Genomic DNA, 26,107 nt, shown 5'->3' with positions numbered 1-26,107 from the left:
AATAATAAAAGATAATGATAATAATATGAATAATATGAAGTACAGTATATATAAATGCTAATAGATAATAATAATTTATATGAATAATATGAAGTATAGTATATATAAATGCTAACAGATAATGATAATAATATGAACTATAGCTAATGTAGCTAATGTTGCTTTCAGTACAAAAACTATGTAAAAAGTTTCCTTAAATATATAGATCGCATGGACACAAGTTCCAGGACAAAGACGAGCAGGCCAACGATGAGGCCAACCATGACCATCAGAAAGATGGCATATAGCTCCATGGTGCCGAGGATCTTGTAGCTCTGCTCGTTGCGCAAATAGCTCTCGGAGAGCTCCCACCTGGCCCAAACGGAGAGCAGACCCACCGAACGCATCCACATGATCTCCTCGTTCAGCTGGTCGATGAGGAACGAGTGCTTGGCCAGATACATGGTCAACTGCATGCTGATGATGTCCTCGGGAACAATCTCGAAGTGGGCGCCCGTTCCCTGCTCGCCCCTCTGATGCATCTTGTCCGCGCTCAGGCGATTGAAGTGGATGAATATGTCCAGGGCGGTGGCGGTGGCATGCTGTCGCAGTTGGTGATTCGCCTCCAGGAAGTACAGCGGCTCCAGCTCAGAATTGGCCGCTTCCAGCAGGCGGAATCGCATGTGCTGCACACTGGGAATCTCGTCCAGCACCTCCTGCACAATGGGCGTCAGCACCACCGTGAAGTTCCTTTGCACCAGCGATTCGATGGTCTGTGGCCAGCGATTCAGCTGATGGGTGCGTATCAGATGATACAGTAATCCCTGATAGATGGTCCGTATGATCAGCGTGTACATCATCAGCATCACACAATAGAGACGAGCGGTGTGCGATCTGGGACACTCCAACAGTGGCATGCCCACGAAGACTAGCTCCAGATTCAGCCAGAATCGCGATCTCAGTCGCTCCCGCAGCATCCGGCCAACGAGCAATTGGACGAGTGCGGATAGGGCCACCACACCGAGGATGCCCATCCAGATCTGCAGGCGGTACGGGTAGAAGAGGATGTCGAAGGAACTCAATTCATAGCTGGAGGCGAGGACGCCGAATACCTCGCGGGTCTGGTGATAGTTGTTCGTCGAGGTGGCCACCATGCCCCTGCCCACCGTCTGCCGGATCCCGCCCAGCGTCAAGTCCGCCTCGTCGTGTTGCAGCTGGAAAGTGCGAAATGTAATATGTTCTTTGTTCTTGAAAGAACACCATGAAAGGACTCACCATTTCCAGAGCCTCGTCCCTCATATTGGCATGCAACTGGCGCACGGCAATGGTGAAGTTCATTTTCTCGGCCAGCGCCAGGAGTAAACGACCCTCGTAGCCACCGCTGACCAGCAGCAGCTGTTCCTGATCCTCGGCCAAGGTGACAAATGGCGGCACATTCCAGAGGGCGCATCTTAGTGGGCAACCAAAGAAGTTTCTCAACTTGCGTGGGAATAAATCCGGTTCGACGAGCATGCTGCCATTATAGCGATTGATCAGCTGTGGTTCCATATCCGCACAACCATGCTCCCCAAACGGATAGTAGCTATAGAAGAGGATGTCACCGTTGGACTTCTGCACCTGGATGCTGCAGTGGATGAGGCGATAGCGCCAGCAGTAGTCGAAGATCAGTCGCATCTCGCCCTGCAGCAGACGATCCCTGGCCTGCAGAAAGATGAAATAGTGCTCATTGTAGTTGTACTCTCTGGCATAGTACTCCATGCGGATTTCCTCGAAGGCGGCAAAGGAGTCGGTGAAGATGACATTGTAGTGCCGACGACCCGGCACCGGATGCCATGGCACACCACGCAGCACATTGACGATCTGCAGTGGGGCCAATCCCCATTCACGGAACAATGTGCTCATCATCTCGTTGTAGAAATTGCACGTGTGATTGCTCCGGCAGCAGAGGGTCAACACCAGCGATGGCGTCACACTGAGGATGTAGTGGTGCACCACGTGGAGCACCGCGCGGGCCACGAACTCGTTGATGTGGTTCATCTGCTCGCCGGACAAATCGTAGTACGAGTTGAGCAGTGCGCTGATGTTCATCCCGGCGCAACATGAAGTGGCACAATGAAGTGGCTCAATATCCGTATCCTGACCAGCGCCGTGCCTCTGAATCAACACAGAAACCCCCGAAGTTTTGTGTAACTTTCATGCTAATTGCACGGAAAAAGGTTCGTGATTAATGGTTCTTTCTCTTGCCCAGCAGAAAGTGGGTCAAAAATACTTTAAAAAAAACTTCAAAGAAACATAACATTAAATCATACTTATATTTTAAGATATAAGACATCTTAAGTCTGCTTATCTGTATGCTATGTAGATATATATCTCAAGTACTCTTCTAGTTCCGTACTCTTCTTTCTAGTAGTAGCTCGCCGGCGAAGACGAGACCAGCTAGAAGATACAGACCCGCCATGACCACGTAGATGCCGGAGAGCTTGGCATGGTTAATGTACCGCCGACTGGTCAGACGCACCTGCTGCTCCATGCGATGGACGGTGGCAAAGGAGGCGCGTCGCCAGGCGTGGATAAAACCGCTGGCATCCAGACGCCGTATGTCGTCGTCCAACTTCTCGTAGAGGAACGAGTGTTTGGGCATATACATGCCCGTGTATTCCACATTCACCGGCTGCTTGACGACGTGAAAGGCATTGGGATGTGCGCTGGAGTGCAGAAAGGATATGGTGACATCCTGATTGGCCACGGCGAAGATTTTACGATTCCTATTCCGCGTTAGCACATTCAATACGTCCCAATCGGAGGGTGTGTCCAGGGATTGAAAACTATCCGGATCCCGGGCCACCTGTGGCATCTCGAGCAGCAAGCGCTGGGTATTCGCCGTGCAAATACCCTGGAATCCCTCCGCCAGCAGTTGGTCCAGCGAAAACGATGGTGTGCTGTACAGTTGCAGGCGGATCAAGTGAAAGAGCAGGGACTGATAGGATATCCTCAGCGGTATGCTGGCCCACAGCCAGTGGGCGGCGATGAAGCGATGCCTCCAGGGGCGTGGCAGTCGGGCCAAGGCGGCGCCCAAAAGCAGGGCCACCACCTGCAATCCTCCGCCACCAACTCCATTCCCCCTCCTCCGCCCGCAGGGCAGATGGATGCCCAGATGGATCAGCAGTGCCAGCAGCAGGAGCATCCAAACGGACAGCTGAAAGGGGAACACCAAGAGGGCAAGCGAACCGATGCGATAGCGCTCCAACTGGAGCACGGCCACCAGATTGGCCGAGTAGTACGACATGGGCGTGGTGAGCAGTTGATTCCGGCGCGCCGTGCTCCGGAAGTAGCCCATGCTGATGTTCACACTCCGCTGCAGGAGCTGCAATCAAAAGGGTTTCGATTTGGATTAGATAATCCAAGGCACCAACATAATGATTACATACCCTTTCGATGGGTCCTTCGCTGGAGCCCTCCGCCAGGCGATAGGCGTCTGGACGCAGCAGCGCCATATTGACCAGCTCCAGGCTGAAGTTCATGCGCCGAGCCAGTTGCTCCACCAGCTGAATCTCGAAGCCACTGCCCCGGCTACGATTGCGCTGTGGATCCCAGTGCAACTCGACGAACGGCGGCTGTGGCCAGGTGAGCACGGTCAGTGGACAGCCGTGCATCTGGCTGAGTTTGTCGGGAAACATCTGGGCCACCTTCCACTGGCGGCCATCGAACGTGTTCACCGGAATGGGATGAGCCGCCTGGCAGGCGTTCGCCGTATAGGGATAATAGGTATAGACCAGCACCTCCACTTGGGCAGTTTGGATCATCACGTTGCAGTGCAGCCAGAAGTGAGCCAGACAGTGATCGAGGATCAGCTGTAGCTGCTTGGGAATGAGGTGATCCCGCGCCTGCAGGAAGATGAAGTAGTAGTCCGGATCATCAAAGTCCGCATTGTTGGCCGTGATGTTGGTGTCGCTAAATAAACCAGATTTAGTTGGACGTAGAAAATGTTATGTAATTAGCTAGCATACAGCAAACCCTGATAGGAGTCCACCATCAAGAGGCTGACGCGTTTCCTTCCCACCACCGGATTGGCCACCAAATCCGGACGTATGCGTATCAGCTGCACGGCCACCATGCGCCACGAATCCATCAGGCTGTTCATCATGTACTCGAACCAGTGTGCGGTGCCCAGGTGGCGCGTGGAAATGGCCACCACCAGTGTGGTGCTCAGCTGGGCCAGCACATTCTCGATGACCAGCCGCAGTGCCCGGGCCACATAGAGATTCGCCTCCTCGCCCTGCATGTCGATCCTCGAGTGCTCCACGTAGCTGCTGTAGATCGAGTAACTTAGGCTGGAACTGGGATTGGAATCGGAGCTGGTGTTCATGGCGCCAACTTTAATGCTCGACTGCGAGGGAGGGACAGCGACTGGGACTTGGACTGGGTTACTCTGGACTGGGTCACTCTGGACTGGGTCACTCTGGACTGGGTCACTATGGACTGGGTTACTCTGGACTGGGTTCGACGTTAATTCAGGATCAGATCTTTACGGAGATTGCACTAATTAAAAGTAAATATGTGGCAACTTGAAGGTGGGAACTCCATGTCACGTTCTTATAAATAATTTGAGCTATTTGTATTGTTAGCAATTATTTAATTATTTATTAATTCATTTATATTTATAATTTAGTTATTTGTTACAAACAAAGTGCAGTGAAAATATAAAAGTTCAGTGTAAGGACATAAAGAATCCTGATTTTCCAGATTACATCAATCAAGGCAGCAATGCCCACCACCTTATGAAGTGAACCCTCCTACCTGCCGACCCATCCACATACAGGATTATATGATTATTAGGGTCGCCTCATAGCCACCACCTTATGGGCCATATTAAGTTGGACATTTACGATTGACCACCAGCTGTGGGAGTAGATACCCGGCTAATTGTCCAACTTGATGCGTGTGCCACAATAGTTGTGTTTGACTTGGCGACTTAATGAGTTGTAAATAGCGTGCGCATTGAAATAGAATTCCATGCGGATGCCGCTTAACTGCGGCAGTATTCCAGCCGGATTTCGATAGACGGACATGAACGTGACCAGCCTGCTGCATTTCGAGTCGATGAAGTACATCGGCGCCCAGACGCAGGCGGCGTCCATAAATCATCACGTGGCCGCGGCACTGCGCGTCTTCATCGAGGACTTCTATCAGCGCATCGCACCCGCCTTCATTGTGGTCCTCTCCTGCCGGCGACCCAGTCCCATGAACTTCTATCGCAACATTATGCAGCTGCTCTACGAGAGCGTGGACACCATGATTGTCCAGCTGGTCCTGGTCGAGCTCGGTCGTCCGCGACGGATCGCCGGACCAAGGACGCACAATCTGCTGCTGGTGGACTCGTTGGATGCGCTGCTGTAAGCTAGTCATGCTAGTATTAATAACACCCTGCAATTGTAAATTATCATACCCTGTAGCGACATTGAGATCCACACGTATACGGCGCAGTCGGACAACAGCGAGTACTACTTCATCTTTCTGCAGCAGCGGGATGCACTGATTCCGCACGACATGCAGGGCGTGTTCGCGTACTGCTGGCGCCACCAGCTCATCAACTGCAATGTGATGACGCAGAGTTCCGGCGGCCAGGTGCTGCTCCACACGTACTACCCCTACGCAGCCGGCCAGTGCAACGATTCCCAGCCCACCAGGATCAATAGGTTTCTGGGCGCATCGTGGCAGCATCGCGACTACTTTCCCTCCAAGCTGCACAACCTCAACGGCTGCCCCTTGGTGGTCTTGGCCAGAAGAGTGTCGCCCTTTTTGGATCTGGATGAGGGGCAGCGCGGACTGCTCGGGCTGCGCGGCTTGGAGGGGCGACTGCTGCAGGAGTTGTCGCACAGGATGAACTTTAGCATACAGTTTGCGGGCTTGCAGGATCAGCTAAGGAATCGCACTACCTGGTCGGAGAAGCAGTTGCTCCAGAAGCTGGTAGGATCGAGCATTCGCGAATGCCCAAGTGTAATATGTATGTATATTCCAAAAGGTCCAGGAACGCAGAGCCCACCTGGCGATTGGCTATGTGAGGAAGCGCATCCAGTACGCAACGAATCTGACGCCCGTGTTTCCGCATTACTCGAACCGCGTGGTGGGATGCCTGCTCCTGAATGCCCACAACCTGACCAGCCTGGAGATCTGGTCGTTTCCCTTTCAGGCGCTCACTTGGATCTGCCTGGTGTCCAGCTTCTTGAGCATATCCTGCCTGGCACTGCTCCATTGACGCAGCGCTGGGGATCGGCTGGCTCTCGTCCTGGCGGTCTATGCCGCCGCCCTTGGCCTGCCCATCGATCCCCCCGAGTGTCCGTCGCTGCAGTTGCTCTTCGCCAGCTGGCTGATCTTCGGCCTGATCGTTAGATCCATGTACTCGGCTCTGCTGTTCTTCATCCTGCGCTACCATCTGCATCAGCGTTTGCCGGGCAGCTTGCCGGATCTAACCCATGGCGACTATGCGGCCGTGATGGGTCGAACCACGTGGCAAGATCTGCGGGAGGTGCCCAGTCTGCAGGATCTGCTGGGTCTCAAGTCGGTGATTGTGTCCTCCGAACGGGAGGAGGAGGTGCTGCGCACTTTGGATCGCTGTACGCAGCGCGAAGGAGCCGGCTCACATCCGCTTTTCTTTGGCCTAATCTCCCAGGATGCACTGCTCCATCTCACCCAACGCGGCCATCGGGCGGGCGCGTATCACATCATACCGCAGGACGTACTGGAGCAGCAGCTGGCCATTTACCTGCAGAAGCACTCGCATCTGGCCGCTCACCTGGACCACCTGGTCATGTCCATACGAACCGTCGGCCTGCTGCACCACTGGGCGGGTCAAGTGGCCAGCGAGCGGTACTTTCGCAGTCGGTTCCTGTACCGGGAGAAGCGCATCCGACAGCCGGATCTGTGGGCGGTCTACATCCTGACCGCAGGACTCTATCTCCTCTCGCTCGTCGTCTTCGTGTGCGAACTCCTGGCCACCAGACAAGCAGGTATCTGAACCAAAATATTTTACTAATTATTACTAAATATATTATGAAAATATATTATGAAAATATATTATGAAAATATATTGTGAAAATAAATCCCCTAAAACGGATATTATTACATATTCAGAGAAAATCTAGGAAATATTAAATAGGTTATCCTTTCCAGATAATCAAAGAATCTTTTTAGCACTTCACAGGTTTTTCACAGAACAAATACAAGTTGTTTAGACTTTGAACCCAATCACCGACATGGAAGAACACTGACTTGATATACATATGTACATATAATTATTCACTGTTTCATAATTTTATTATGCACATCACAATATTTCGTTAAACAATTTAAAAAAAAACATAGAGCTTTCCACAATGATCTCGATGGATCGGTAGTAAATGCATTTCTGGTTGAGAGCAGGTCCAGCAGGTGACCTGACCTTACAGCTTCTCGATGAGAATGGAGGAGGCGCCACCGCCGCCATTGCAAATGGAGGCGCATCCCAGCTCGCCCTTCTTCAGGCTGTGCGAAAGATGGGCCACCAGACGGGCACCGGACATGCCAATCGGATGGCCAATGGAGACGGCACCGCCGTGTACATTCACCTTGGCGGGATCCACATCCAGTTTCTTGATATTGGCCAAAACGACCAGGGAGAAGGCCTCGTTCACCTCCCACATGGCCACATCTTCCTTGCGAACGCCGGCACGCTTCAGTAATTTGGGAATGGCCAGTGCTGGGGCAATGGGAAAGTCAATGGGATCGGTCTCCGCATCCTGGAAGGCCACAATCCTGGCAAGCGGCTTAATGCCCGCCTTCTGCGCTGCCTCGGCACTCATCAATACAACGGCGGCACCACCATCATTCAACGTGGAGGCATTACCCGCTGTCACTGTGCCATTTTCGCGCTGGAAAACGGTGGCCAACTGACCAAACTTATCGAAGTTCACACGCTTGTACTCTTCATCCTCGGCGACAACGATCTCCGGCTTCCTCTTCTGCTGAATCTTCACCGGTGCAATCTCATCCTGGAACACCTTGTTTGCCCAAGCGGCCGCGGATCGCTTGTAGGACTCGATGGCGAAGTCATCCTGCTGCTGACGTGTGATTTCCAGTTTTTTGGCCGTATTTTCGGCACAGTTGCCCATGTGGAACTTGTTGTACACATCCCAGAGGCCATCGAACACAATGCCGTCGGTGAGATTGACGCCGCCATAGGGCGTGGCGCCCCTCTTCAGGTAGTAGGGCACATTCGACATGGACTCCATGCCGCCGGCAACGACCACATCCGCATAGCCGAGCATCAATGATTGGGCGCCCAGCATCACGGACTTCATGCCCGAGGAGCACACCTTGTTCACCGTGGTGCAGCACACATTGGTGGGCAGTCCGGCGAAGATGGCTGCCTGACGGGCGGGTGCCTGTCCCAGACCGGCAGATACCACATTGCCCATGATCACCTCCTGGACATCGGTCTTTGCAATACCGGCCTTTTCGATCGCCGCCTCAATGGCACGGGCTCCCAATTGGGTGGCCGTCAGTGGGGCCAATTGGCTCTGGAAGCTGCCGATTGGTGTGCGGGCTGCCGAAACCACCACAACTTCGGCGATCTTGGAGCTGTAGTTGCGCTGGGCGCTCCAGCGACGCGTGGCCAGCAGCAGTCGGGCGGACATCTTGGAATTAATTAAATTGTATTTAATTAAATTGTATCAACTAGCACAGCAATCACACTGGGAAATGACAAGAACCCAATCGGAATCCAATCAGAAATCACGCCAGACCTGTTGCTTGCGTAACAAACCGGTAATCGGTCAATCGATAGGCAACAGCTGGCGCGCTAAAAGTGTTGGCAAGTGTTAAATAAGAGGAGAGTAGTAATTTTTATCATTTAGCATTTTTAAATTTAATTATTTTTAAATTATGATGTTGTTAAGGATCTTGCTTGGGTACTATATTGCAAAAAGGCTTCGTTTATATATTATTTTTTGGCAATACCCAGCACTGTAAATGCGTTAATTGAATTTAACGGTTACCAGCAAACAACATTAAACAAAAACACAAAAATCCAGATATTAAGCACAATTGTTTCATATTTAAGCAATGTATATTTATTTATAAGACTAATGCGAATTGCACACTTAATGGCAGCTGAAAAAAATAGTATCTTAATGCTAATAATACGGGTGTAAAATATGGCAATTCAAAAAAAAATTGTTGCACAAAAAATAGTGTAAATATTTCGGAACTTATTCCACATCACAACGCTCATAGTCTCCCATGGTTGCCATGGCTCCTGGACTGCACATCTCGCTGGCTCAAACTGCTCAGATCACCATCTGGTCGCGCGTTGTTAGCTTCTGATGGCCACTGGCCACCACCAAGGATCTGCGCATGCGGTTTCGCTGGAGCGTGGAGTTCCGCTCCCTCACCGATTGCCGCAGATGCTGGCGACGTGCTCCACCGGGTCCAGTTCCACCGACACCACTACCGCTGGCCTCCCTCTCCGCCGCATTCATGGCCGCCAGCAGCTCGAAGGCCTGTTTCTTTTGCTCCTTTGTCCAGAGATTGGCCACTGGCGGAACTGCTGCCGGCTGCTCCTGGGTGATCGGTGGCTTAACGGCCAAAGGAGGTCGCTGCACGCGAGTTGCAGCTGCTTGGGCTGCCTGGTTGACCGCTGGCAAGGATTTGGAGGTTGCCTTGGATCCGCGACTCAATCCGAAAAGCGAGAGTATGGACTTCCTGCGGGTGGAGGAGGCCTGGCTGTCCCCGGAATCATTGCTGGATACGCTCATTTGCATGGGAACACCAGTGGGCGGATTATTCACTGCCGGATTCACCGTCGGTGGGGGCATGTTCTCGATGCCATACGTGACAAACTTTTGTGGCGACTTGAAGGTAACCTTACGCAAAGTGTTTAGCGATTTTGGTGCCGGAAGAGTGGCCAAATTGAGTTTAGCCACCGTGGGCGATGTTTCGTTGAGTTCAATGGTGCAGTAGGTGTCATCATGGTGCGATTTCGCTGGCTTCCTCGGTGGAATGGGCGGAGCAATGGGCTGTCTGCAACTGCAAGTGTGTTTCTCCTGCTGCATAAGTTTTTCCTGCATCTGCCGCTCCAGCGATTGAACACGCTGCTCGGCCAGCTGTAACTCCTGCTCCCTGGCCTGCAGCTCATCTAGCTTCTGCTGCAACAGGGACTCTTGGGCACGAATTGCGTGGAGACGGGTCTTCAGTACCTCATCGAATATGTTTTGGGTAAGAGCACGTGGACTGCTATTGGCTTCCTTCAAAAGCTCCTTTTTAAGGGTTTCTTGTCCATTTTTCAGCTGCTCCTGTTCCTTCCTGCGGCGCCGCTCCTGCTCCATTTCCACCTGCCTCTCCTCCGCTTGCTCCTCTCTCCTTATACTTTCATATAGGGCGGGATCCGAGAGCTGTAGTTTTTTTGCAGGAAAGATCTTTCGCTTGGCGGAGTAGAAAAGTTCACTTCGCAAATCTGGAGTAAAAACACCAGTGACGCTGAGGCGCCTTTGCCCATAGCCTTCATTGAAGCTGTACTGTTCCGTAAACATGGTGCTCGATAACTCTGGGTGTACCTCATCCTCCTCTTCGTCCTCGAAAAGTCTTCCGCCAGAAGGCAGTGTGAAGAAGTCTTCTCCAGCATCAACTAGACTTGGAAACTTGCCATCCAACTCGCTGATATTACGCACCACCAGCGGATGCCGAATGATAACCTCGATGCCAGGACGCTGTTCATGATCCACTGCCAGCATGAAGGCGATGATCTCCTGCAAATCAGCACTATAGACCGCCGGAATCCGACTGAATTCACCCTGGGCGATCTTTTCGGACAACTGGTCAAAGGCTCTACCGCGAAACGGCGGCCGCAGGGCGCACATCTCGTAGACCAGACAACCCACGGCCCAGACATCGCTCTTCCGGTCGTATTTCCTGCCCTTCACCAACTCCGGGCTCATGTAGTGCGGCGTGCCCACGAATGAGGCGGCAAAGCTCTGATCTCGTCGCAGCATCCTGGCCAGGCCGAAATCTCCCAGTTTGGCATTCCCGGCCGCATCCAGAAAGATATTAGCCGGCTTGATATCGCGATGCAAGATGGTCCCGTTGGGGATTTTGTTGTGGCACACCTGAAGCGCCCGGCAAAGTTGGAAGAGCACCCGCCAGATGTAGGGCTCCTCGAACCGCTTCCTTTGGGACCTCGCACGCTGGACAATCTGGGCGAGATCGCCGCCGGCACAGCACTCCATCACAATGTACACTGACTTGGCCTCTCGGTTCACCAGATGGTGGTAGTACTGCACAATATTGGGATGCTGAAGCTGCCGCAGTACACTGATCTCGGAAACCAAGGCATCGCACTTGGCCTCGTCCAGTTCATCATAGTTCATACCCTTCCAGGCGAACAATTCCCCGGTGCTCTTGTCGCGCACCTTGTAGCAGGTGCCGAAGGATCCATTCCCCATCACGGCCAAAACCTCGTAATCCTGCAGGGTCTTTTGCGAAAAGTCCATGCCGGCAGATTCCTCTCCGTTCATTGTACCTTAAATCTTTGTCACTTTTATTTTGGTTATTCTGCCGCCTATTTCAAATGATCCGCTTGCTTCGAAACCCAAACACGAATTGAGACTGGTTTTTGGGATGCAGGATTTCTGGAATTCTCATGGCTACCTGCAAAAACGGGAGAGAGAGAGAGCAACAAGTGCGCGAGGAAGAGGGGCTAGTGATGTCGCTAGCCCGCTAAATATGGCGGGGACAACTGAATATTCTAAAAACAAGCCAGATACAAACTACATTGTTTAAATGCCAAGTTCAGTAAAGATAAAAATTAATGTCCCATAATATATTTACATAAAAATAATTTGTAAATTGGATTGAAATATAAAACTATTCAAATATTTAAATTTACAACTACCGATTGAAATTTATAGCAGTCAAAATGACCTTCATTTAAATAACCTTCCAATAAAACCCTTTCGCACCTGGCTGCTAATGGCCAATTTGGCTTTTTTCCCGCCAAGTACCTCCAGCACTGCCTTGTTATTGTTGCACGTCTGGATCTCTCGTTTCCTTCCAGGAATAAAGATCGTGCTGTTACCCTCTCGCTCGCACCCACCAAGCACCGGTATCCACTTGCAAATCTTTGGTATCTCACCTCCTCGCTCACGCTCTCCCCCGCTGTGAGAGAGAGAGCACTTGTAAGGCGAAAATCTGGAAAATCCGCTCCATTTGATCCCACTGCGCCTGTGTACAAACTGCTGACCATTGAAAACAATGGGCTAGAAAGGGGCAGCACGCCCAAGAACACAATTCCAGCGATTCATCACGCTCAATTCTGGAACTCGAGCCCAAGTCTGATCTTGAACCGGAATCCAAAACCGAATGCAAACCCCTAGCTCTCAGACATAAAAATAAATTAGTTTTGTTGCATTGGCATTTCAATTTGCTGCCTTGTTTGTAAAAGTGGAAATGTCCTTATCGGATTTCATATTTCATATTTGAAGTGAGCGATTCTCCGCTCGGTCTGTCTAACGGTTTCAGCTGGAAGCAGTTACAAACGTAAGAGCATGGGCGTACGAATGATAGTTTTAGGGGGATCTTGTTTAAAAATAGTTTGGTAATATTATCGTTTGGTTAACGCTTATGAAAATATTACAAATCCAGATGTTGTTGAAGTTATATATATATGTATATATCAGATCATCGAATCCCACTTAACGAAACTCATATGATAGACTACTTTTGGCAAACCACTATTGATTTGATTTATGTGACATGCACAAGAAGAAGTCCTACGAAAAATAATACGATTTTGGGGTACACGATCCTGCCTACGCCCCTGATCCCAACTAAGCAGAACTCACATATCGTGCAGCGATGCCCAGGTAAAATCCCTTGAAAAACGAGTTATCTCCATGGATTTTCGTTGGTTTTCGGCTTATCCTTAGACGTGTGTTGATGTTTTTATGGTTTTCCTGGGTAAAACAAACAATGCTACGCAATCCTTCACAAATAAATCACGTTCCCGACCGCAAATCTCCGCCCCGCCATGCAGGTAAACCAGACGACAGGCGTATTTCACATTTCTCCGGTTTATTGGTTAACAGTGAGTTGGGGGAAATAAAAGAATATATGTGGGATGGCGATGCTGGGCAGGCCTACCAGGATGGCGCCTTACCCTCGTTGCCACCGGGGCGGCCGTACAGGGCACTCTTGTCGCGGAACATGGTCATTCGTTCCGTCTCCTTCTTGTCCAGGAAGTGACCGATGGCGAATCCCAGCAGGGGCAGCGCGCCCCACAGTGCTCGCTTATCCAGTCCCAAAACCATGGTGTATATTTGTGTATCCTCTAGCGCTGATCCTTTAGCTGGGCTTGGTGTGCCAACTGGAGCTGCTGGCGTTTCCACTCGCGTGTGTGCGACCAATCTGCGTAAATCGATCCGACTGCAACAGTGGGAAAGAATATCACTGCGCCGTACTTTCGTGCCAATTGAACCACAATCCCACTGCCCATAGGTCTGCAAGACAAGCACACGAGATGGCTAGATTTACATATGATTTACACACAAATTGATGTGGGGATTTGTTATGTTATGGGTATTTTGCCGGATTACGTAATAAAAACGAGTGATCTCTCCCCAGCGGCGTGTTAATTCTGTTGAAATTTTTGATAACTTCTTACGCCGTATATGCGGAACGCCTTGAATAGTGTTTTTATGATCCTTTCGCTCAATTTTAAACTCAAATTTGCTAAATTAGTTTTGTTTTTAACTTACTTATAGCATCGATAGCACCAGGGCTGTCGAGTCGTTTTTAGTTCAATGAAGTTGACAGTAAAATGGCTATCGACTATCGCCGGCAGGGCTGCCACTCAGTCCAAGTTCGGAAGTTAGCTAGAAACTAGCTATATATTCTTCATTTTATTTATTTTCTAGCAAACAAAAAATAATTTAATTATATTATAAGTTTGAGGAGAGGTAAATATTCAATCATGTTCATATGGGTAAATTGTGCTTTTAAAAGTGGATTACAAATATTTTAAGAAAAGCCAGTTATCGATAAGTGGGCGCCTATCGGACTTCGGGCATCGCGAAGCCGCCCGTCAATTGTTTTCATGAATTGACGTGTCGTGTTGAATGCGAAAAACCCAGAATAGACCGTAAACACACACTTGCATGGAGTTCCTGAAGAGTGGCATCAAAACGGTGCTGGGCAGCACGGAGCCGGGCCAGCAGCCGAGTGCCGCCGAGACGGTGGAGAAGCTTGTGGACCGTGTCTACTCATCAACGCTCCTGGAGGATCGCCGTGATGCCTGCCGAGCGCTGAAGGCCCTGTCCCGCAAGTACCGCATCGAGGTGGGCGCACAGGGCATGCCACCGCTGGTTCAGGTGCTCCAGAACGACGGACAGGATGCAGAGATCATAAGCTATGCATTGGACACACTGTGCAACGTGGTCACCAGTGAGGAGTTCGACGAGGAGGCGGACAATCCCACCGTTTCGGTGAATGTGGGCGAGCAGTTCACGGAGATGTTCATTAAGACGCCGGAGCACGTCACCGTGGTAATGGGCTATCTGGACGAGTATGATTTCCGAGTGCGGCGCGCCGCCATCCAATTGATTACGTCCCTCATCTCAAACAAGACGCGAGAACTGCAGGATTTGATCCTGGTCAGTCCCATGGGCGTTTCTAAGCTGATGGATCTGTTGACGGACAGCCGGGAAGTGATTCGCAACGATGTCCTGCTGCTGCTAATCGAACTGACCAAGGGCAACTCAAACATTCAGAAAATTGTAGCCTTCGAGAATGCCTTCGATCGCCTTTTTGAAATTGTCCGGGAGGAGGGCTGTTCGGATGGCGGAATTGTGGTGGAGGACTGCCTGATTCTGCTATTGAATCTCCTCAAGAACAACTCTAGTAATCAACAGTTCTTCAAGGAGGGCAGCTATATTCAGCGATTGGCGCCAATGTTTGAGCTCTCACAGGATGCGGAGGAGGTTGGCTGGTCGCCACAGAAGGTCTCAAACTTCCATTGCCTGCTGCAGGTGGTGCGGGCACTGGTCACGCCCAGTAATCAACAGCAGGTGGTAGCCGCCTGCCAGCGGGTCATGCAAAAGTCCCGACTGCTCCATGCTCTCTGTGAGATTCTGATGAGCAGTGGTGTACCGCCGGATATACTCACGGAAACCATCAATGCTGTGGCCGAAGTAGTGCGCGGCGATCGGGACAACCAGGATGAGTGGGGAAGAGTTATGGCTCCGAGCAATCCACCCAGACCGGTGATTGTGGTCCTCCTTATGTCCATGATCAATGAGAAACAACTGCTGGCCCTGCGCTGCGCCGTTCTTTACTGCTTCGAGTGCTTCCTTTATCGCAATCCCGATGGCCAGCGGGCGGTGGTACAGACCCTGCTGCCCTCCAGTGCGTCCGATGTTAGCGCCCTTTCGACGGGACAACTTCTTTGCACCGGACTCTTCTCCACAGATGCGCTAGCCAACTGGTTCTCCGCAGTGGCCCTGATGCACTCGCTCGTAGAGAATGTCGCACTAAAGGAGGAACTACTGCGCGTACTGCTGGCCACTCCGGGTGGCCAAAGGCCCATCACTCTGCTCGAGCAGTGCACTAATCTCATGCAGCAGGAACGCTACCGTTTGCAGAGCAAAGTGGGCCTACTAATGCTCCTCAGCTTGTGGCTGGCCCATTGCCCAGGTGCGGTAAAGGCTTTGCTGGAGACGCAAGGCACCATGGCCTATCTGACGGCCCAACTTTGCTCCAACGAGCACGATGAACGAGAGTTCCTTGTCCAGGGCATGTGCGCCTTCCTCATGGGCCTTTGCATCCAGTTCAATGACAACTCACTGCCCGGACAGAAGCGCGAGGACATCAGTCAGCTAATCATCAAGCGAATTGGCCAGGAGAGCTTCTGTAGCAAACTGGCCGAAGTGTCGCGCCACGAGGCCTACAGCAGGGCCTGCAAGCAGGCTCAGATCCGTGCCAAATCCGCCGGGGAACTGCTGCTCGACTTCGAATATTGTAAGCTGTATAAGGGATTGGAGGCGTTGATTGCCAAGCTGGTCAGCGGATTTGATGTAGATGGCATAGAACTGACCGAACTTACACTGAGCTCGGAAGCTTCTGCATTGGTTTCCCAGTACAAGGGGATTATCCGTGGCATGGATGCCCAGATCCAAGCACTGCAGCAATCCTCCAAAGAACTGGAGCAGGAGAACGCAGAACTGAAAGAGAAACTTGGTGAGGAGCAGTCGCTGAAAGCGCAGCTTTTGGACCAAAACACGCTGCTAAAGGCACAGCTGGGAGCCTCCACCGGTCAGGTGCAGTCCGCCCAGGGTGCAGAATCCACGCCAACGGCCACCGAGGAGGAGCTAAATGCCGCTCGCTACCAGGCGAACATGTACTTCGCCGAGAACATCCGTCTGACGAAGGAGCTGGAGACACTACGTCAGCAGTTGTCAGCCGAAAAGCAGCGTGCAGATGCGGCGCAAGAATCTTTGGCGGCCACTCAAAAGGATCAAGAGGATTTGCTCGAACTGCTGGCCGATCAGGAGGCCAAGCTAACGCGATACGAAGAAGTGGACACGTCTAATGCCCCTCCCACTTCCAATGTAGCTCCCAGCGTGCCAGCAGCGGGGGAAGAAAGTCCCATTCCCAGTGGCAGCGCCAGCAGATAGGAATCGTTTCACGGATGAGCTGCTAGCCACGTATTACAACTGGAAATTGCTCGACTGCCCCAAACACGTTTTGCTATCTTATATACACACATTCTACTTGTTTTATATTTATTTAACCTACGTACAGAATATATGTCTAGATCCCAATTGAAACGATTCCATTTTATGTTTTGGCGGGAACTGCATCAAATCGCAAGAGATAGCTATATTCGCTCACGATTTCCTGTTTCCATCTCTTTCGAATTCGGTCCCAACTTTTTGTATTAGATAGTGTTTGTTTTGACGTTTATATGTTTAATAATCTTAATATATTTATGATTGCGCTAATCGCAGTGTTGCAAGAAAACCCTTTAAGCTGCTTTCTGACCTTGTTAATTAAGTTTAATGTTCCTTTCTCAGATAATAAGTGTGTTCATGGGCTTATTATGCCAAACAGAACTTTAATTTATCAAAACTGTTGCATTTAACTGACGAAAAGTATGAAATAAATAAATGAAAATATACTGGCCATTAGAACCTGTCTTTTTGATAAAGAACTTTCAGTGCATAAAAACATCATTGTTTCCCGTCATGAGAAGCTACTGGCTAGGCCACAACCAAAACCACATGCAACATATAAAAATGCATGGGAATATAAATCGCTACTTGAGGAACTCGCACTCAATCGTACATCGTACTACAATTCAACAGAAGACAGCTCATTGTATACCATTTTTCACGTTTATTTAACATAAATGGTTACAAAGTTTCTTTTCTCCTCTCGTAGATCATCATGTGGTTTTGATCAACGTTCAGTTTCTGCTTAAACGAAGAATGTGGGTTCCGTGTCCGCGGCGTTTACTTCTTGTCGCTGGAGATGGAGCTCTTGGACTCGCGGATGGAGGCAGAGCGACGGCGCTTGGCCTCCTCGCGCTTAGCCTTGGACTCCTTCTTGCGCTGCACCAACAGCTTGGCGTAGTCGGCGGCAGCCTCCTTGGAAGCGGTCTGGCGCTTCTTCTTCAGCGCAATGCGACGGTGCTTGCGCTGCAGCACAACAGGGGTGATCAGGCGCTGGATTTTGGGGGCCTTGGAGGTGGCCTTCTTGTTGTCCTTGGCGGGCAGAGGGCGACGCACAACGAAGCGACGCACATCATCCTCCTTGCTCAAGTTGTAGAGCTTGCGGATCTTGCTGGCACGCTTGGGTCCCAGGCGACGTGGGATGGTGGTGTCGGTAAGACCGGGAATATCCTGCTCACCCTTCTTCAGCACAACCAGAGCCAGCACGGACATGTTGGCGTCCACGATGCATCCACGCACAGACTTGCGCTTACGCTCGCCAGTGCGGCGTGGGCGGTAGCACGAGTGTCCCTTCTTCAGGAGCAGACGCACACGGCCTGTGGGCAAAGAAGATTGTGTTTATTACTGTTTCTTGATAGGAATCTATGGAAATGAGCAGTGATTGGAGGGTGACTTGCTGGTTAACCCTTCGAGTGTGCAAAGTTAGCCCAGAGACTCATGATATATTAAACCTTTTTGCCTTTTTTATAGCTCATTCCTAGGTTATGTTTGGAAATGTGTTTGCAAATTCTAGAGGAACTGTATTCTACTAATTGTTGCTTAACTTTGCAGCTTGCCCTAGTCACTAGTTGCTAAATTACTACCTCTTTGCAGCTTTAGAACTAAATAGTATAATACTATGTATTCTGAATAGATGAACTCACCAAAAATATACACAAATCGGCGAGAAGCCATCATATTTAGGTTATGTTTCCCAGAAATAATGACAATTATCACAAGACAAACCCAGGTTGCTATGTTCTTGCTGATGCCTAAGTGTTTCCATGCTGAACATGGACATCTACAGATGGGATAGGGTCTGTATCACAAAAATCTCCCCTTTCATTGGCTACACCTGACCAGATCTATGCCGGCAACCACAGATCCCTCCAATCACTGGCTCAGCACCACAGTTGCGAATTGGATTGCAAACTTACCGTGGGTCAGGACACCCTGCTTCATGGGGAATCCCTGCTTGTCGTTGCCGCCGGCGATGCGCAGCTGGTAGCCCTTCCACTCGTCACCGAGGATATCGGCCTCCACAACCTGGCCCATACGCTTCTCGTAGAAGACGCGCAGCTTGTGCTCGTCCACCACTTCGAACAGCTTTTGGCATCCCGTCGCGGGATAGGAAACGTTGAGCTGGAACACACAATAAAAAAAAATCAAGTCACACACAATGTATAAACATATATATATATTTCTTCGAATCGCATCGGATAAAATATCATCCACTTATTTTATCGCAATCACTGGACATTTTTGCTTGTAATTTGTTTGTTCACCGCGCCAGTGCTTGCGCTTTAGCATTTTCGCAATATTTCACAAAATCGAAATTATTTATATCAGTAAATTCACAAATTTTTAGCACACCTTCATATTGTCGGTCTGTTTGCACGCAACGCAGAAAAAAAAAGAAACGGCGGAGGTCTGTTGGCTGCGAGCGCAGGGTTGGAAAAGACCGATAGGAGGAAGTAGAGATGGCAAATCGACCAGTTGTACCCGCGCCTATCGATAGTTCGTGTTTGCGGCGATATTTGTTCACTTCATCCGATGTGAGAAGTTAGCAGACAATTTTTTTGAAATTATATAAAAAAAAAACTCGGACCTAATATAATAAAGAATAAATAAAAACTATGAAATTGAAAATAAACATTAAATTGCTTGTAATGGTTTAAAAATCTATTTATTGTGCCAAATATGTTTAAGAATAACATAACCATACCAATCGTACAAGAAAATTTTAATAATTGCACTGACTCAACTTGTATTATATGTGGTCCGGTCTGAATATTTTTTATGCGACTGTTTAAACACAACTAGAAACAAATATTATGGTTTCAATCGTTTTCATAACGAGCTTCAGAAAAAATATATATGTTCACTTCACGATTTTTAAGTATCGTTGTCGCCACCACCCCTGGTCTTACAGGCCTATCGAAAAGCCAGCCCTGCTGGAACGTTGCCACACAAGCGAAAATGTGTTTTGTTTTTCGATTTCGCAAATAGCCGGCAACGCCACTGCTTTGTTGCAACACGTGTAGCGATTAGAATTTGTGTTGCCTTTATTATTACGCTTGATTTTTGACAATATCCGGGAAAAATGGGTAAGCCGAAGAAGGCCAACGTGGCGACGATCAAAAATGTGACCCTGGAAAAGCAGATCACCGAGGGCAGGGTGGCCAAAAACAAGAACAAGGATAAGGTCAAACTGCGTGCCGAGGAATCTGCGGTAAGAACTCGATTTTAAACTGCATTTCGTGTTATTAATCAAATGATGTGATATGTCAACACAGAACATCGATGCCAGGAGCAGCCAAAAGATCCTGGCCGCGGCCAAGTTGCAGCAGTTGGAGCTGGACGAGGAGAACTTTCCCAGTCTGGTGACCGTCAAGAAAGTCAACTTCAATTTGAGTAAGTGCGCCAAATGTGCTTATCCTTTTAAATCTAACCTAGCCGCATGTATCAGAGCTAATTCATAATAAACTGTCCTTACTCCCCTAGACGATGGACATGTCAAGGAGGATGAAGAGGTCAACGAGACTGACTTCATGGCCGACCTGGACATGGACGAAGACGATGTGGCCGCTTTCGAGCGTTTCCAGCAACCTGCACAGGAGGGCAAGCGTACATTGCACCTTTCCAAGATGATTATGCAGAAGATCCAGGAGAAGGAGGCCGACATTCATACCAAGATCTCTGACGAGGGCTCTCTAAAGATCGAGGAGATCGACCCAAAAGTGAAGGAGATGTACGAGGGCGTACGCGATGTCTTGAAACGCTATCGCAGTGGCAAGATCCCCAAGGCCTTTAAGATCATACCCAAGCTGCGCAACTGGGAGCAGATCCTGTTTATCACTGAGCCCCACAATTGGAGCGCTGCTGCCATGTTCCAGGGCACGCGCATCTTTTGCTCGGTGCTGTCGCAGGCAATGGCCCAGAGGTTCTATAACCTGGTGCTTCTGCCACGAGTTCGCGATGATCTCTGCGAATACAAGAAGCTAAATATGCATCTGTACAATGCACTGAAGAGGGCTCTGTTCAAGCCGGCTGCCTTCATGAAGGGCATCATTCTGCCGCTGCTCGAGGGCGGCGATTGCACATTGCGCGAGGCTATCATTTTCGGCAGCGTGGTGGCCCGCAGCTCCATTCCCGTCCTGCACTCCTCCGCCTGCCTGCTGAAGATCTGCGAGATGGCCTACTCGGGAGCCAACTCCATATTCATCCGCTACTTCCTGGACAAGCGGTATGCTCTGCCTTATCGCGTCGTCGATGCCGCAGTCTTTCACTTTCTGAGGTGGGTATTCTCACTGCAATGCCATTAAGATCGAAATAACATGTTGTCTTGCAGATTCGAGAACGACAAGCGTGAGTTACCAGTGCTATGGCACCAGAGCCTGCTGACCTTTGCCCAGCGCTACAAGAACGATATATCCTCCGAACAGCGGGATGCACTGCTCCAGCTGCTCAAGTAAGTGAATTGAGGTCTATAAATACCCCACGCACAATTACTAAATTAATTCCAAATTGCAGAAAGAAGAGCCATTTCAAGATTACACCCGATGTGCGTAGGGAGCTGCAGGCGGCCAGTTGTCGCGACGTCGAAATGATGGAGACGGATAATGGCCTGGCTGGGCAGCCAGCCAAGATGTACACAGATGCGGATGTGGAGTACGAGGGCTGAGGCGGTCTAAATTTAGGATAACTTTAAGATGATATTGTTTTACTATTTAATATCGGATAGTCGTTAAATATGTAAATATACCTACATATGCAGTGAAAATCAAATGCAGATGCTTATTCTGTGGGAAAATGAAAGACTCTTCCATATGTTTTGAATGTTTTAATAGAAAAAACAAATGTGTTTGTGTGTGTGTGTATGTGTATTTTTTTTTTATACAATTTTGCATTAAGTTTTAGTTCCCTTTGGTTTTTGCTCTTTGCATTTTGCTGACAATCGGCTATTGACCAGAGGACGTCCGCGTTACACATTATGTATGTAGTTTTATAATCTCAATTTTAAATGTAGTAATTATTAAATATAATTCTGTAACCAAAATCTTTCTAAAAGTTTCGTTTCGTCACTTTCTTTAGTCTCTAAGTATTGTTTCGTTATCTCACTCCAACATTTGTCTTGTTTTGTTTTTTTTTTTGCTTGTTTTTTGTTTGTTTTTTGTTTTTCACTTGTGTTGTTATTTAAGGGCATACTCCAAGGACCGATTCGGGTCGGGATCAATTTGAATAATTTACAATAACTACACTGGACCATTTGAAATAAGTTTACCCAAGTACTTAGGCCTCAAGCCTTATCAATAATTTCGTTACTTAACTTTTCTTAGTTTTGTATTTTTCTTCTGTGTGTTTCAAGCTGAGCTTTGATTTCAAAATACAATTTGTAAGAAGAGTGTTTGGTATGTAGGTATGTATATAATAACCGATCTTGAAAGCAATATGTATTTGGAAAGCCGTCAGTGAGTAAGGATATCGAAAGTTTTTTTTTTTGGAGCTTATATAGGCGGTGATCGTTCGAAGCTAAAGCTTAAGACATAAACTGATATACTCGCATGTGGGGGGGTACAGTGGGCATTGGCTATGTGAACACCGAATGATGGCTCCTCACCTGACGCCCGAGTCGAGAAATGAAAGTGGCAAGTATTCATTTGCTTCTTGTTCTTGATCGTGATTTATTTCGTTTAATTGAATTACTTCAAGTGATTTCGGTTTTGGTTTTGGTTTTGGTTTTCGATTTTGATTTTGGTTTTTGGGACCGTTTTCAATCAAAGAATCAAGTATTTACCCATTGGTCCGAGTTGTGTTGTGTTTTCGACTTCAAAAAGATACAAATATATAGAATCAATTTGTTTTGCCTCAAATGGTCATTGGTTCCGCAACCGAATTAACAACAATTAAACGATATGTATCCATTTTGAATGGCACAGTTTTGTTAACGTTAAACATTACCTAAGTGTTTCTCCTCTACATTTCTAGATCATGGATAAAAACAAGGATAAACCCAATCTCTGATCAAGCTCACGCATTTTATAATGTTTCGAATTATTTCAATAATTTAACAACCTTTTTTTTGTGTGTGTGTGTGTATTTTAGCCTACTTAGCTCTCCAGTTAAGTATTAAAAAAAATCTGAGAAAAGGGCAAAAAACTGAGTGAAGGATAAAAGGGATAAATGAACTACGATTTTGTTCGGTGTTTGATTATTATTACGATTAGAATGATCCCAACTGATATGCTGTTTGATTTCAAGAAGCTACAACCATATTTTCATTAACAAGGCCTTGGATCGGAGGTGTATACTATATGTTAATCGGGATATAGAATACACACGAGCGTTATGGAAATATTTGTGATGACCTTTCGAAGGCGATCCGAGTGAGAAACAATGCATTAAACCTGCTTTAAACTTTTGGACCTTACAAATCTAGGTATGCATATCCATAATGATGTGGTGGTAACAAAGAGCTAAATGGATACGTTAGATGCAATAATGTATAATGTATAATGTAGAATGTGTATGTATATAAGATCAATATGTTTTAGCCAACATAAACACGGCCGTTTTGGTAGTACAATTCGATTCGATTATGATACTAATAATGTTATGTTCTAGCGCTAAAAATCAATTTCTCATCTAAATTTCGCGTACGCCCTTACTTAGTACGTGTTTTCGATCTTTCGATCGTTCGATTTCCGGTTTGTTTTTTTTTTTTTGTTTTAAATACACTTGACTTAAGCTTAGTATTCGGTTTATGCTATGTATCGTACGTTAAACAACCCATGATTAGAGTAAAAGTCGAAAATGCAATCCTGGACAAAGACTCATTTGGTGTATGCATTTCCCGGGACACAATCTGGGATCTACGATCCCCGGATTAGGCTGCGTCGTCATCGTCTTGACTCCCATCCCCATCCCCATATCCGTGCCGAGCCCAATCCCCGTACTATTCCGGCTACGGAAATGGATCCGGAGTTGCACACGCACACTAGAAATAACACAACCATTGTGGAGGCGTTGGCCTTTTGGCGGCTTCCATTCGCATGCTGCATGGCGGCTGGCTCCTCACCTGAAATTCCGGATTGTATATATGTATGTATACCACTAAGATGGATACACACTTACCGTTCAGCACATGGACCACCACCGTCTCCGTAATCTCATTGCCCAGCATGCAGGTGTAGTTGCCGGTGTCCTGGCGATTGGCATTGGCGATGTACAGGCGACTCAGAGCTCGTCCTGGCAGCATGTCCGTCTTCACACTGCAAATGCATAGTAATAAATAGATAAAAATACATTCAGCAAAAGCTCGAATGCCTACCTGATTCCTCCGCGGCTGGTATCGTAGTTGAGCAGACGCGGTCCGTGCCGCCAGGTGATGTAGGAGGAGGGATGCGGAATCTTGGAAATGACGCACTGCAGCTCGATGGTGCTGCCAGCCTTGTAGTACTTCTCCGGCGTGGCCGAGCCCCGCTCGTCGAGGATCTCCACGTGAGGAACTATGACATCAGCATGGCAATGTTACTGCATGTTATGTTACATTACAAAAATGCGCTCACCAATTATCGTAAGGTAGACGAGCAGGACGAGCGGCGGATGCGAGGACACCTGGCACTCGTAGGGACCCTCGTCCCGCTCGTTGGCGAACTGGATGAGCAGCTTCCAATCGTTGGGCTCCTCGAACTCCAGCGAATAGCGCGAGTCGCCGCTATACGTGTGCTGGCCAAAGGTGATTAGGGTGAGATCCTCGCCACGTCGCCGCATCCAGGACACCGTCTTGCCCTGCAGATCGTTCACCCGGCAGTGCAGATAAACGCTGGACGAGAGCTGAGTGCTGATGTTCAGGGTGGTGTACGGATCGGCAAAGAACGGAAATGGCTCGTGCGTGGTCGTCTCGGTGACCTCCAGCTCCTCATCCTCGGGCGTGTCGGTGAACGGCGACGAGAACTCCTGCCAGAAGTTCTTGGGGAACGTGTCGAATGGATCGCCAGCTCGCGGTCGTTTCACTAGTGCATAATAAATTTAAATAAATTTAAATTCGTTAACTAAACATATGAAATCATATAAAGAACTTAAATAAATAGCTAAATAGATGATATTTTTGTAAAATAAATAACACTTTTAAGCCGAAAATATAATTGATTGATACATTCAGCTGAAGTCATGGATAAAAATGAAATTGATATGAAACATATATTTCGTTCACTTTTATGTTATATAGAAAAAGAGGCATTTTTTCCCAGGGTTAATCCGCAAAGTAAACAATGGGACTTAATCCTCAGCTGAAAAGTGCCAAACTTTTGAGTTGGGTAAAAGTTTGCCATGTGATTATGGCAAAAATACGTAGAGAAGGCATGAGGAGACTCACATGTGGTCGACGTGGAGCCCGAGCCGATGTGATGGAGTGAGGAGTATATAATCGCCAGTATCCAGAACAGCCTCGATCTCATCACTGCAACGGAGTGTCTTCATACGCCGACTTACGGGATACGGTAAGAGGATGCGGGATGATGCATCGACTGGCGCCACTCGCCGCAGGATATGCACATATGAACGCGCCTCTCTGTTAAACTCTGTTCTATATCGATCCAAGTGCAACTGCATCAGCGTCCCACTGCATCGCCAGCGAGGATTCCACGGATTCTACGGATTCGCTTATCGATTGCCCTGCGGCATTAAATTGCTGGACATATTGCACTCGAGTATTTGCGATTTCCAGCGAGATCCTTTTCGATTCCTATGGATGATATATATTCTCACTTTTCGTGTTGATTTCTTTGCACACTATTCAGCGCGCGGATGGAGGGCTGGAGGGATTGGGGAATGTCGGACAATTGGAAAATCGGAAAATCAGTAAATCAGAAAAGCGCTTATTAACCAGCTCGTGTTGCGTGTGTATTTATCCTTTTGCAACTGCTGCTTGGATGGCCAATAAGCGGGAATGTAGGTCAGGGCATGCTCTGCGCATGGCCAGCATCCGCATCCCTATTATTCCATCCGAAGGAAACCCTCTACCCGAACTCCATGCCAAACAACAAATAGCAGACGCCACTCACCTCTAAAGCTCAAAATATTTCAATGTTCGGGATTGTTTTTAAATGTAAGTCATTAAAATGACTTATTTTGCTTGCACTTGTGCAGGAAAGAAGCTCTTTTCAAATCGGCGGTTTATTCTGATATATATTAAACTACATAAAAATTGTTTTTGCCGGCCCTTTGGCGCTGTTCTGCCCTCACCCACACTTGTTTCGGCACTGAATCCGCTCCGAAATGCCAGCATCTCTCTCGGCATCTCTGCAATCTAGGGATTTCTGGCCACTAAACAGGCTTTTTTAATTCCGTTTAGCTCTGCATGCGAAGTAATCAGAAGATTGAGCACAAAAATA

At 48.4% G+C, this 26,107-nt stretch overlaps 11 protein-coding genes across 12 annotated transcripts; 3 read left to right on the top strand and 8 right to left on the bottom strand.

The window, feature by feature from the left end:
- Positions 1-176: 176 nt before the first annotated feature.
- On the bottom strand, positions 177-2,217 carry LOC26535388. The gene is made up of 2 exons (XM_015190792.2): positions 1,255-2,217; positions 177-1,193 (listed from the first exon to the last, which is right to left on the bottom strand). Exons 1-2 carry the CDS (start codon positions 2,065-2,067, stop codon positions 177-179), a joined length of 1,830 nt encoding a protein of 609 aa, XP_015046278.1. The 5' UTR covers positions 2,068-2,217.
- A 55-nt stretch (positions 2,218-2,272) lies between these two features.
- LOC6525393 lies at positions 2,273-4,373 on the bottom strand. Its single transcript, XM_015190791.2, has 3 exons — positions 3,987-4,373; positions 3,408-3,930; positions 2,273-3,343 (listed from the first exon to the last, which is right to left on the bottom strand). Exons 1-3 carry the CDS (start codon positions 4,343-4,345, stop codon positions 2,363-2,365), a joined length of 1,863 nt encoding a protein of 620 aa, XP_015046277.1. The 5' UTR covers positions 4,346-4,373; the 3' UTR covers positions 2,273-2,362.
- Positions 4,374-5,046: 673 nt separating this feature from the next.
- LOC6525392 lies at positions 5,047-6,994 on the top strand. The gene is made up of 4 exons (XM_002101191.4): positions 5,047-5,372; positions 5,433-5,946; positions 6,002-6,190; positions 6,329-6,994. Exons 1-4 carry the CDS (start codon positions 5,047-5,049, stop codon positions 6,992-6,994), a joined length of 1,695 nt encoding a protein of 564 aa, XP_002101227.2.
- Positions 6,995-7,274: 280 nt separating this feature from the next.
- Positions 7,275-8,773, bottom strand: LOC6525391 (acetyl-CoA acetyltransferase B, mitochondrial). Its single transcript, XM_002101190.4, has one exon. It carries the CDS (start codon positions 8,649-8,651, stop codon positions 7,419-7,421), a length of 1,233 nt encoding a protein of 410 aa, XP_002101226.1. The 5' UTR covers positions 8,652-8,773; the 3' UTR covers positions 7,275-7,418.
- A 284-nt stretch (positions 8,774-9,057) lies between these two features.
- Positions 9,058-11,651, bottom strand: LOC6525390 (serine/threonine-protein kinase Nek2). Its single transcript, XM_002101189.4, has one exon. The coding sequence runs from the start codon at positions 11,523-11,525 to the stop codon at positions 9,303-9,305; it is 2,223 nt and encodes a 740-aa protein (XP_002101225.1). The 5' UTR covers positions 11,526-11,651; the 3' UTR covers positions 9,058-9,302.
- Positions 11,652-13,063: 1,412 nt separating this feature from the next.
- On the bottom strand, positions 13,064-13,316 carry LOC120320429 (NADH dehydrogenase [ubiquinone] 1 beta subcomplex subunit 1). The gene has a single exon (XM_043206806.1). It carries the CDS (start codon positions 13,314-13,316, stop codon positions 13,146-13,148), a length of 171 nt encoding a protein of 56 aa, XP_043062741.1. The 3' UTR covers positions 13,064-13,145.
- On the bottom strand, positions 13,064-13,501 carry LOC6525389. Its single transcript, XM_039370179.2, has one exon. It carries the CDS (start codon positions 13,499-13,501, stop codon positions 13,337-13,339), a length of 165 nt encoding a protein of 54 aa, XP_039226113.1. The 3' UTR covers positions 13,064-13,336.
- A 572-nt stretch (positions 13,502-14,073) lies between these two features.
- Positions 14,074-16,829, top strand: LOC6525388 (general vesicular transport factor p115). Its single transcript, XM_002101187.4, has one exon. The coding sequence runs from the start codon at positions 14,163-14,165 to the stop codon at positions 16,674-16,676; it is 2,514 nt and encodes an 837-aa protein (XP_002101223.1). The 5' UTR covers positions 14,074-14,162; the 3' UTR covers positions 16,677-16,829.
- A 548-nt stretch (positions 16,830-17,377) lies between these two features.
- LOC6525386 (40S ribosomal protein S6) lies at positions 17,378-19,215 on the bottom strand. Its single transcript, XM_002101186.3, has 3 exons — positions 19,086-19,215; positions 18,650-18,854; positions 17,378-18,049 (listed from the first exon to the last, which is right to left on the bottom strand). Exons 1-3 carry the CDS (start codon positions 19,089-19,091, stop codon positions 17,514-17,516), a joined length of 747 nt encoding a protein of 248 aa, XP_002101222.2. The 5' UTR covers positions 19,092-19,215; the 3' UTR covers positions 17,378-17,513.
- A 490-nt stretch (positions 19,216-19,705) lies between these two features.
- LOC6525385 (bystin) lies at positions 19,706-21,500 on the top strand. The gene is made up of 5 exons (XM_002101185.4): positions 19,706-19,944; positions 20,009-20,126; positions 20,217-21,009; positions 21,064-21,183; positions 21,246-21,500. The coding sequence occupies exons 1-5, from the start codon at positions 19,816-19,818 to the stop codon at positions 21,394-21,396; spliced, it is 1,311 nt and encodes a 436-aa protein (XP_002101221.1). The 5' UTR covers positions 19,706-19,815; the 3' UTR covers positions 21,397-21,500.
- Positions 21,501-21,540: 40 nt separating this feature from the next.
- On the bottom strand, positions 21,541-25,958 carry LOC6525384 (fibroblast growth factor receptor 3). 2 transcript variants are annotated; one of them, XM_002101184.3, is made up of 6 exons: positions 25,778-25,958; positions 25,090-25,458; positions 24,281-24,727; positions 24,043-24,220; positions 23,847-23,983; positions 21,541-23,790 (listed from the first exon to the last, which is right to left on the bottom strand). In XM_002101184.3, the coding sequence occupies exons 2-6, from the start codon at positions 25,169-25,171 to the stop codon at positions 23,612-23,614; spliced, it is 1,023 nt and encodes a 340-aa protein (XP_002101220.1). In that variant the 5' UTR covers positions 25,172-25,458; positions 25,778-25,958; the 3' UTR covers positions 21,541-23,611. The 2 variants fall into 2 exon arrangements, with proteins under 2 accessions (XP_002101220.1, XP_039233347.1); XM_039377413.1 differs by lacking the exon at positions 25,778-25,958 and adding an exon at positions 25,600-25,617.
- Between the last annotated feature and the right edge of the window lie 149 nt (positions 25,959-26,107).

Source organism: Drosophila yakuba, chromosome X, assembly GCF_016746365.2.
Source record: "Drosophila yakuba strain Tai18E2 chromosome X, Prin_Dyak_Tai18E2_2.1, whole genome shotgun sequence".
Lineage (NCBI taxonomy): Eukaryota > Metazoa > Arthropoda > Insecta > Diptera > Drosophilidae > Drosophila > Drosophila yakuba.
The sequence above is the reverse complement of the archived record's forward strand: the minus strand, read 5'-3'. Positions and strand labels throughout refer to the sequence as shown.